The sequence below is a fragment of the Poromitra crassiceps genome (assembly GCF_964638095.1).
Source record: "Poromitra crassiceps genome assembly, chromosome: 6".
NCBI classification, from domain to species: Eukaryota; Metazoa; Chordata; class Actinopteri; order Beryciformes; family Melamphaidae; genus Poromitra; species Poromitra crassiceps.
The window spans coordinates 18075307-18086767 of NC_139627.1; the positions used below are offsets into that span (position 1 = coordinate 18075307).

The 11461-nt window shown below is 43.1% G+C and overlaps 1 protein-coding gene across 1 annotated transcript; it reads right to left on the reverse strand.

Moving 5' to 3' along the window:
- Positions 1-2491: 2491 nt before the first annotated feature.
- LOC310778940 (uncharacterized protein) lies at positions 2492-9794 on the reverse strand. The gene is made up of 6 exons (XM_083639413.1): positions 9667-9794; positions 8317-8643; positions 6211-6501; positions 5678-5734; positions 3676-3792; positions 2492-3437 (listed from the first exon to the last, which is right to left on the reverse strand). The coding sequence occupies exons 1-6, from the start codon at positions 9713-9715 to the stop codon at positions 3154-3156; spliced, it is 1125 nt and encodes a 374-aa protein (XP_083495539.1). The 5' UTR covers positions 9716-9794; the 3' UTR covers positions 2492-3153.
- Between the last annotated feature and the right edge of the window lie 1667 nt (positions 9795-11461).

The following is an 11461-nucleotide window of genomic DNA, read 5'->3' on the forward strand; positions in this document are numbered from 1 at the left end:
CATTGCAAAAACTATTTAAAACACAGTTATTTCATATGGCTGGCTGTGAATTCCACACACCTCTTGTTCGTTGCACAAATAAGGGAAAATGTCAGCACCAGTGGCTCCTGCATTACATTACTGGCTTTCCTGGGGAAGCTAAGCAGGTCTGGCCTACAGTAGGATACTCCTTGGATGGGAGACTGGTGCTGGAAGTGGTGTTGGAGGACCAGTAGGAGGCGCTCTTCCCCTCTGGTCTGAATGGTCTGAGGAATAATCTGATCTGATGAATAATCTCCCCAATGCCCCAGGGCAGAGACAGGGACTCTGTCCTGTGAGTGAGCACCGTCCTTTGGATGAGATGTTAAACCGAGGTCCTGACTCTCTGTGGTCATTAAAGATCCCATCAGCACTCTTCATAAGAGTAGGGGTGTAACCCCGGTGCCCTGGCTAAATTCACACACAGGCCTTCCTTCAATCATGGCCACCTAATCATCCCTCGTTACTTAATTGGCACATTCAGTCCTCAACTCTCCACCGTGAGAGCTGATGTGTGGTGAGCGTTCTGGTGCAAACTGGCTGCCGTGCATCACCCAGGTGGGTGCTACGCATCGGTGGTGGATGAGTTGAGTTCCCTCCCCTGATATGTGAAGCGCTTTGAGTGTCTTGAAAGGCGCTATATAAATCCTATCTATTATTATTATTATTATTATTATTATTATTATTATTATTATTATTATTATTAATAAAAATTATTATTAAAATAGTTCAACTTGAGCGGATAAGATCCTCACTCACTTCTCACTCTGCCTTATTATTGACTGATAAAAAATGTAATACTACACTTTCAATGATATCCGTGTTCATGTGGACGCGCCCTCATAGTTTCCTCTTTGGCTCCATATTTCACTGAAAATGTTTTTCACTTGAAACCTGCCCTGCTGATGTGTTCCTGTTACCATGAGGAAACTGTTAGGTGCTACTTGCTAGCTAGAAGGTGCTAGCCACTTCCTGTAGCATGCGTGTTTGGTCTTTTCATCAGTGGTAAGCAGGGCTAACATGCAGACTAATGCAGTGACTCAGCCTTTTTCATATCAAGGACCCCTCATTTAGTCCACATTATTAGGGCCACGGATGCCCGAGATGGTTTCTCTCAGACCCAAATCTGACTTTTTTTTTTATTGTTAGAGATGATTTTGTCCAGAATCTCATAACTATCTGTAAACAGCCATTCTTCTACATTCTCTAAAAAAATCAAATAATTGTGACGTTAACAACACTTCATCAATTTGCTGGGGACCTACAGGGCCTATAGGCTACACTATAGGAGGAGGGCATATAGCCTATGACTAGATTATGCCCTCCCACTTTTCAACACAAGGTGACACCCTTGATCCACCTGACAGGTGTGGCATGATTACATCATGATTATTGCACAGGTGTGCCATGAGCTCGTCACAATAATGCTGCCTTCAAATGCGGTCGTGTTTATCGTGTTCAAGGGAAGAGTCCATAGGAACGGCCCCCCTCCTGTGGTATTCACCACTTCGGAAGTGGACATTTTCTGAACACATTGGAGATGGTTTATGGTTTATGGTGGTGAAATTAACATTAAATTCACAGGCAGCAGCTCTGGTGGACATTCATGCAGTCAGCATGCAATTTGCACAGTCCCTCAAAACTTCCTACATCTGTGTCACTGTGTTGTGTGATCAAACTGCACATTTTAGACTGGCCTTTTATTGTGAGCAGCCCAAGACACACCTGTGCAATAATAATCCTGGTGTTTCATCAGCATCTTGATATGTCACACCTGTCAGGTGGATGGATTATTCTGGCAAAGGAGAAGTGCTCATAAACAAATTTGTGTGCATAGAAAAAGTCTTAGATCTTTTACTTCATCTCATGAAAAATGGGAGCAAAAAACCAGTGTTGCGTTTATATTTTTGTTCGACATATATAGGTTACTAGGTTCCCCATTCTTGTTATAAATTGTATTGTGGTGTACATTGTGTAATGTACGCATTGTATTTATCACATATTACATATTTTATTTCTTCTATTTCTTGTGGTGTATTGAGTAAAGACACAATACAATTACTCTTACTACATTTCAAGATATAACTTATAAACCTAATTCTGAGGAGAGTAGACAACAGAAATAAACTCCTCAAAAAAAGGTTTGTAAACTTGTGTTTGGTTGATCATATCTCTGCTGTTACTGTATCCTCAGCATTGTATCTTATGTTATTGGAAAGCCTGTTCATTTCCCTTCACAACACTGTCTCATTTGTAAGGAGGATTCTGCATTTGTGGGATGAGCAGCACAGCTGATTGTGTCAGTAGAGCCGATGTCAAATGTTCCAAATTTCCCTGCCAATGTCAAACAGTGTATCCTCCTGTTGGTATTGACTCTATAGTTTTGAGTTGTTTGGGGATTAAATGATTTAACAAACAAGACATATTGACAATTTTTATGCTTTATTCATTGAACACAGTCAGGAGCCTCAGTAGCAGGTGGAAGAACCATACGCCCCGCCCCCATTTTGATCTCAAAATCACATTATTTACAAGAAAACAGTGTATCTTGAATGGTAACCTTATGTTGCACCAGGAGGTGTAAATAAAAACTCCAGTCAATAAACATCACAGATTTTTTTAACAATTCCACCCCTCGACTCCTCCCATCCAATAAAACTGCCTTTTTCCGTAAGTGATCTCCCATTGGTTTACACTTTGGAATGATCCCTCCCCGCGTTATGACCGGACCAAACATCCAACATTGTGTTTCAACAGGAAGTAGGCTATATTATATACATAGTTATTATATACAGTATAAATATACAAGAATACAAGAATTTTCTTTCTTTACTAGTGTCCTCTAGAGAGAGTGGCGTCAGCGGAGGACCAAAATGCGAGACTCATTAGCCAATGAACAGCCAGGAATGGGTCTCACGCTACTTTTGCATGCTAAAATAAAGCTGATAATGTACAATTTGATTCAAGGGGGGAAAAACCATTTCAGAGTACAACACAAACTGTCTATTTTGCTGCAACTCGACAGTGCTGCTTAATCCAGGACCTTACTTCCTGGAACTCTTGAGAGTAAAAAACTGGTCCATTGGAGTGAATGGAGATGTCGGGACTCTTCTATCTACACGGCTCTGCCCACTACTATCCAGTCTGTTTGACAGTAGAATATGTTTGGTCCTGATCCATGGTGGCTGGACTGAGGCTCTGGTAGGTGGCGTCTGGGTCGGATCTGGGTCGGATCTCATCCTCAGTCTGTTCAGTGGGCACATTGACCTCCACCTCCAACTGGGCCTCAGTGAGCTGCCTGTGGTCCCCCGACACATTGACCTGGCTGTCCTCCACCTCCATGTGGGCCTTTTCCTCCCGTGACTTCACCTGCCGCTGCAAGATGTGGACGTCAGCGTAGGTCATGTCCTGTCCGCTCTCTGTGGAGAGGAGAGATGCAGGTCAATCAGGTGGTCAAAACATGTCAGATGATGATCACATGATCACAAAGGCCCAGTGACAGCAAGCAAATGTGCTGCATGTGTTCAGTGTTAAGCCGTGCTGTGTGACAGTTCTGACACTCAGCACATCTGGAGATCAACTGCAGCCTGTATCATTAGCAACAGCAGATATGTGCACACTCTACTGTGGATACAAAAGAGCTGAATGTTTGTGGACCTTGTTTCTTCCTGGTTCCTTTCTTCTTCTTTTTCATCACAACACAGCAGACTCCGCCCACAACCACTAAGAGAACGAGCAGCGCCGACAGAGAACCAGCAATGAGCCTGATGTGTCCTGTTCAAATGACAAGAGATCACATACTGAGTTAGCCAGTCTGCCAGGAGATGCAAAGATAATAATATGAAAAGAGAAATGACATCAGTGAATGAATCATCACATACTAATGTACCAGGGGTCTGTGGGGTTTGACAGTCATGGTTTGATTGGAGGGTCTGATGTGAGTGGAGGCTCTAACGAACTCTGTGGAGCCGGTCTTTTTACCCGTGGTGGTGGCCTCACTTAAAGGTTCTTTGGTCGTGGTTGCAGCTCATGTTGAATGTCACGGGCCAGTTAGCTGGTCTCTCATCACATAACTATTTTGGCTACCTCGTTTTCTAGGGGTTTCAACATTACCATCAAAACCAACTATCCGTAAACATTTGGATGAATGAATGGACCAATGTTAGCATCAGGCTGCAGCATAGGTTAGACACAGAGGAGGCCTCCTGCACTGTTGCTCTGGCTCTGCTGACTTGACCCAAACTGCACCTTGACACCTCCATCGTCTCGCCCTCTTGCCCTCACAGTGCTCTGCCTGGTAGACGTCTGTCTGCTTCAGTGGTCAGTTCACACAGTGTTGTGCTGAACTTGACTTCAACATCCCGTTAATACGAGCACACGACAAACAGACGACAAACGCTGACAAACAAACAGTCACTGGGCTGTGGTCAGATCCACGCTCACAACAGTCTCTCTTTACCGGTTTGGTATTCAAAGTTAACTCTCAGCATCTGGAAGCCTCTTGATCTGCAGTTAACTTCCTGTTTCACTAGTCTCTCTTCTGATACTTGAGTTGAACTTAGACCCACGCTGATCTGACAGAGTCCACACACTGCCTCAGTCTTCCCACAGCTGCTCATGGCTCACTCACCCTCACACACTGGCTCATGTGCTCCCTCACCCTCACACACTGGCTCATGTGCTCACTCACCCTCACACACTGGCTCATGTGCTCCCTCACCCTCACACACTGGCTCATGTGCTCCCTCACCCTCACACACTGCCTCAGTCACCCTCACACACTGGCTCATGTGCTCCCTCACCCTCACACACTGGCTCATGTGCTCCCTCACCCTCTCACACTGGCTCATGTGCTCCCTCACCCTCTCACACTGGCTCATGTGCTCCCTCACCCTCACACACTGGCTCATGTGCTCCCTCACCCTCACACACTGCCTCAGTCACCCTCACATACTGGCTCATGTGCTCCCTCACCCTCACACACTGGCTCATGTGCTCCCTCACCCTCACACACTGGCTCATGTGCTCACTCACCCTCACACACTGGCTCATGTGCTCCCTCACCCTCACACACTGGCTCATGTGCTCCCTCACCCTCACACACTGGCTCATGTGCTCCCTCACCCTCACACACTGCCTCAGTCACCCTCACACACTGGCTCATGTGCTCCCTCACCCTCTCACACTGGCTCATGTGCTCCCTCACCCTCTCACACTGGCTCATGTGCTCCCTCACCCTCTCACACTGGCTCATGTGCTCCCTCACCCTCACACACTGGCTCATGTGCTCCCTCACCCTCACACACTGGCTCATGTGCTCCCTCACCCTCTCACACTGGCTCATGTGCTCCCTCACCCTCTCACACTGGCTCATGTGCTCCCTCACCCTCACACACTGGCTCATGTGCTCCCTCACCCTCACACACTGGCTCATGTGCTCACTCACCCTCACACACTGGCTCATGTGCTCCCTCAGCTCTCAATGGCATCTCGAGCGCACCTGAAACCATTCGTCTGAATGGTGATTAGGCCCGCCCACCGAGACGAGCTAGCCAGTAACCTTACTCCATTCACTCAAATGACATCCTATGATTGACAGTTAGACTAACCAGTGACAGCTCATGAATGACAGCTGTATGTGACCATAACATTGACTTACCGCTAATATACTGGGCATTGGTCTCATTGGATGAGGTGCAGTTGTCACACATGAAGTCTGTGGGCAAATACAACAGTCACATCATCATAATCATCAGTTCATCAACATCACACCTTTTCTTCTTCTCCCCAATTGTACTTGGCCAATTCCCTGCTAGGTTGTCCCAGTTGAGAGTCTTACTACCACATGCTTCCTCTGACACATTTGCAGTAGCCAGCAGCTTATTTTCACCTGACAGCGAGGAGTATCACCGGCAGGACGTAGCAGGTGGGAGGATCACATTATTTGCCACAGTTCCACTTCCACTTGGACAGGTGCCCCGACCGACCAGAGGAGGCGCTAGTACAGCGACCAGGACACATACCCTTAATCGCGCTTCCCACCCGCAGTACAGCCAATTGTGCGTGTATGCACACCCGACCAAGCCGGAGGGAATACGGGGGCTCGAACCCACGACCCTCGTGTTAGTAGGCAGAGAATCTACCACTGCACCTGGACGCCCCAACATCACACTTTTTCATGTTCTGGCTCACCTTGACAGGTTGATATGTTCTTGCTTGCAGTGGCTTTACTGATGTTATTCTTGACCAAGCAGACAAGAAGTCCCATCAGGCCTGGTTTCAGAGTGATGTTGTTTGTCGTGTTGTTGTTTGTCATGTTGTTGTTTGTCGGTTTATCACCAGAGACGAGCTCGGTGTCCCTCAGTGTGCGTCCGTCCAGAGTCCAGCTGTACTGAGGACTGTCCCCCGTCTCAGAGGAGCAGGACACCATCACCTCTCCCTGGGACAGACACTCATCAGCCAGCTGGGCAGTGGACACAGGTGCTGAGGGAAATGGACTCAGATGAGTTTGGACATTGGCAGAATCTTTTGTCAATGTCATTTCTTGGAGTCGTCTGGTGTCAGTCATTTTGCTGTCACTGTTGTGTGAAAACCTTGTGTCTCCAAAATGTCACTTTCTGCTATTCTGCACCGTGCATTTAGAGTTGATCCAGTGGTTTTAAAAGAGTTTCATAAAACATTTAGAGTTGATCCAGTGGTTTTAAAAGAGTTTCATAAAACACAAAAGGTTTGACAATTTCCCAACCCACTCATGTCATCCTTTGATTAATGTGAAAACATGAAAATCACCAACTTTGGATTAACAAGGTTTTCAAACAACAACAGTGATGCAGTACAGTAACAGTACAACTGTATATTTGGTCATGGAAATGTTCTCTTTGTAGCATTTCATGTAGGCTAAAGTGTTTCTCTTTTCTAGTGTGCATTTGTTTGCAAATAGTAAAATACAGTATAGGCTACCTAGCTCCAGGCTCAACTCAACTAGTGTCAAATTAGTTTTTACTAATTTATCTGTAACATTCCGGCCATGCAATGTGTAAATTATGGAATGTGTAAATTGAAAATTGAAATGTTGTTTTCAGCATTATCATGATTGGAACAAATACATTAATTAATTAAATTAATGAAAATCATATTACTGACACTGTATTATCAATTATAACAATCACACATTTTATTTTTCACACTTATATTACTAACTGACATTGGCTGAGTTTCCCAACAAAGAAGCTTCTTAAGAGTTAAGAAGCTTCTTAAGGAGTTAAGAAGCTTCTTAAGGAGTTAAGAAGGCTCCAAAGAAGTGTTTCCCAAACGCCTTCTTAACAGTCGAGAAAAATAAAAAAAATAGAAGGCTCTTAAGAAGCATCTTAACTGGAGCGGCTCACTTGATGGCACTCTGAGCCCAGCAGTGGGCCACGACTCAGTGGTTGAGAAACACTGTTAACACCTAATCATGGTCATGTTAAACTTTATTAAACATTATTTATTTCAGACATGGACTGCAGTTCAAATTGCTTTATATACACAGCATACAACAAAACAGAGAAACACTACAGAATTTAAGCGACCTTGGGTTCTGTGAAAGGTGCTATATAAATCCACAACATTATAAAAGTAATCCATTCTGATTAGAGGAATATAGCCTACGGTAAAACATTTAAAACACAAGTAACCATACATACAGGGGAGATTTTCAAGTGTTCCCTAATTTTAAACACTAAAGGGTACATGAAAGAAAGGAAAAAGGGAAAAACACAAGAGGAACAGTGGACACAAGTATCTCCTTTTGCCTGACGCGGCTGGATCTGCCAGTGTTTTGTCATTAAGAAGGTGTTAAGAAGGCTCCAGACCCTTCTTACAAAACCTTCTTAACGAAAGATCATCTTAGCGCTAAGAAGCTTTTGGGAAACGCAGCCTTCTTAACGGAGGATAATTGGAAGATAATTTTAGGCTAAGAAGCAATCGGGAAACGCGTTGGCTTCGTTGGCTTCTTACGGGAGCCTTAAGAAGGGTCAAAGAAGCTTCTTAGCGCTAAGAAGCTTTTGGGAAACGCATGCCTTCGTAAAGAAGCAATTGGGAAACGCGTTTGCTTCTTAAGGGGGCCTTAAGAAGGGTTGAATTAGCTTCTTAGCGCAAAGAAGCTTTTGGGAAACCCAGCCATTATTTGTTCCCATAAAGCCCAAACTGAGCATGGCTTCTACTTTCTGCTGGAAGTTGACAAATGGCTATGAGATAGTGGAATATGTCTTCTATCATTATTAATAATCTCTCCAACAATTTATTAAAGTACTTATTTACCTTGTATGAACAGTTTAAGTTGTCTTGTTCCCGACTGCTGTCCATCATTTGTGTAGATATGAAGGTCATATTCAGCACTGTCAGAGTAGGTGAGGTTACGTAGCCTAAATGTTCCATTACTCACAGTGAAGGAGGATCTGTCTTTGAAGTCATTAAGCTGAACCATATTGTTTCTCACAGTAAGAACTTTGTTTTTTTTATTTTTCATCCATGCGAATTTGTAGACTTGTAGATTTGTTCCTTGAGCCAACAGTCGGATATCCACAGTTCCTCCCAGAGCACCGTAACACGTCTCGTTCTGTGTCCCATCACAGTAGGTTTCCACACCTGGAAATTAAAAAACAAACAAACAAACAAAAAACACACAAGATGAAAAAATATATATTATGCTATATCACAATCTGTATCAATTTCTTACAATACAAGCAGCGATGTTAATGACTGCTGCAAGATTCTAGGCATGTGCCACAGTGCCATATCAATGTATTGAATATGAAGCTACAATATAGGGATATATTTGTGAATAACAGGTGTAGCTTTGACTCTCAGACCACAGCATGCAGACTGAAGGTTTTTCTTGGGAACCGCAGCCACATATACAGCTGTGACTATGACAGCTCATTTATATTCATACACTAACTGTAGTTGTTTAGCTGCTGTTCAAAAACTGTATTGCTTGCTCAATCAGGTTCATTATGTCTTCTTTGTTCAAATGATAGTTTTTGTTTCTTTTAAACAGACAAATATGCATTTGTCTGTTTAAAAGAAACAAAAACTATCAACTGTATTGCTTGGTGGAAGAATGCATGTTATTATTATTATTATTATTATTATTATCATCATCATTATTATTGATTACATTTTTGACAGTTTAATGAAGTGACGTTCTTTTTTTACAGTAAGAATATTGTGAGGAATCAATGACTATTCATTCCAGTTGTCCATATTTATAGGGCGAAGAGAAGAAGAGCAGAGGTCTTGACAAACAGACCTAGACCGCTCTCTGTGCCTTTGTAGTTCCTATATACAGATACAAACTCTCAAAATGTTGTGAGCTCTGGGTTGTATGCAGGATAACGTTAATGCATACATCTGTCAAATTAATTACAAAACTAAAAACTAAAAATAATAATGTGAAGATTGTTAATTCATTTATTGACAAAAGCTCAGTTCCATCAGCTTCAGTAAACATCACTGATGAGGTCATAACTATACTCACATACTTGATCAATAATGATCTTGTATTTGTATTCATTGAAGAATATATGGATTACTGGATCAACATAAAAACATTTATTCGCCCAATATACCATCATGAATATTAATATGTCGACTAGTCAAAGAGCTCACCATGAGAGAGTCCGAGTAGCATCATCAACAGTCCAATCACAGCCTCCATGTCTCTTCCCTGTCCCTCAGCTGAGACAGTCACCTGTTCAGACAAACTGCTCTATTTCGCCCTGTGCTCAACATGCATAACCTAAACTGACAAGCCTGATACACTGATATTTGGGCGTCGCACAAAAACTATGAAATGTCTAAACAAGGAAATTGTTGTGGTATGCCAGAGAGAAGACAAAGGAAGCGCGTAACAGTCTCACTCAAGCATTCACATGCAATATGACCAAGTGCCTTTGTAGACTGAATACATGTAGATGAGAGAGGTGTATTCTTCCTTTGTAGTGAAAGAGGATACTTCTAGATGGGACTATTAGCTAAGGAACCTTTCCATATCAACCATCTTACTTTAGGCCAAATTTTGTGTTTGCTGTCAAAGTCAGTCATGTCAAAGTGTTTATTGTCATATGCACACAGTTGAAAACAAGTTTCTCTCGTACCATGAAATGATTCCTTTGCCTTCCACTCTGAATGCCATTAATCTATCAAGAAACACAAGATATAAGTAGAGATAAGAGAGAATAATAATAAATATCCAAACAAGAACACTATGCACAATGTTATGTGACAAAATGTCTGTGCAAAGTCCTGTGCAGGTTTGCTAAATGTCTGCAAAAAAGTGTATATGCTGTGGTTGTGGTTGTGGTGTGTGTGTGTGTGTGTGTGTGTGTGTGTGTCTGTGTGTGTGTGTGTGTGTGTGTGTGTGTGTGTGTGTGTGTGTGTGTGTGTGTGTGTGTGTGTGTGTGTGTGTGTGTGTGTGTGTGTGTGTGTGTGTGTGTTGTATCTATGGTGTATGTGTGTGTGGAGGAAGGGTAGGGGGAGAATAGGCAGGGTAAGGTTTCCTGTATGAGGTGGGTTAGGGTGGGGGCAGTGTAATAGACCTGTTGATCAGTTTCATTAACCTCGCAAGCCAGCTGGATTGATTGATTGATATCTTTATTGATTCAATAAATGCAGAATTGTGCAAGACAATACAACAAAACAATATTGATCAAAAGGAGTAAAACACAATAAAGCCCGAGGGCTTGTTTCCATTGTGGATCCTCACGAGATCTTAAGATCTGATCAGGCGTTCGTTCGTTAACACCTTTTAACTTTTTTAACCTAACACTAACCCTACCTCCATGCTAACTGCTATCATTCAATGCTCAGATATTTGTAGTTGTATTGGTTGTTCACTCTCTGCTCTCCCGTCGCAGGCTGCTACATCAGAGGCAAGTTGATCTGATTCGCCCAGACTGTGATAGACAGATGGGTCAACCAATCACCTGCCAAGTAGCTTTAAAAAAGTGACTGCCCTCTTCAACGGCTTGAGTTGCTCTGTTCCCAGATGGATGTGTGTTTGTGAAACAGAATGTGAAACTAACCATCTGGCAGCATCAGGTTACTGTCTGATGGCCTGGGGATAAAAGCTGTCTCTCAGAAAAAGGTAGTATTTGTGGTATTGCTCTTACTGCCAGACAGTAGTAGTATTAGTAATCATATATCATAGTCTTATAACTGTGGGCAATGCCAAGAGCTGGCAACCTCCAAAACATTGAGTTTGAACATGAACCACACCAACACAAATATTTCTGAAAATGCATTCCCAAAAATTAAATGCACTACACTTTCAATGATATCCGTGTTCATGTGGACGGGCCCTCATAGTTTCCTGTTTGGCTCCATATTTCACTGAAAATGTTTTTCACTTGAAACCTGCCCTGCTGATGTGTTCCTGTTACCATGAGGAAACTGTTAGGTGCTA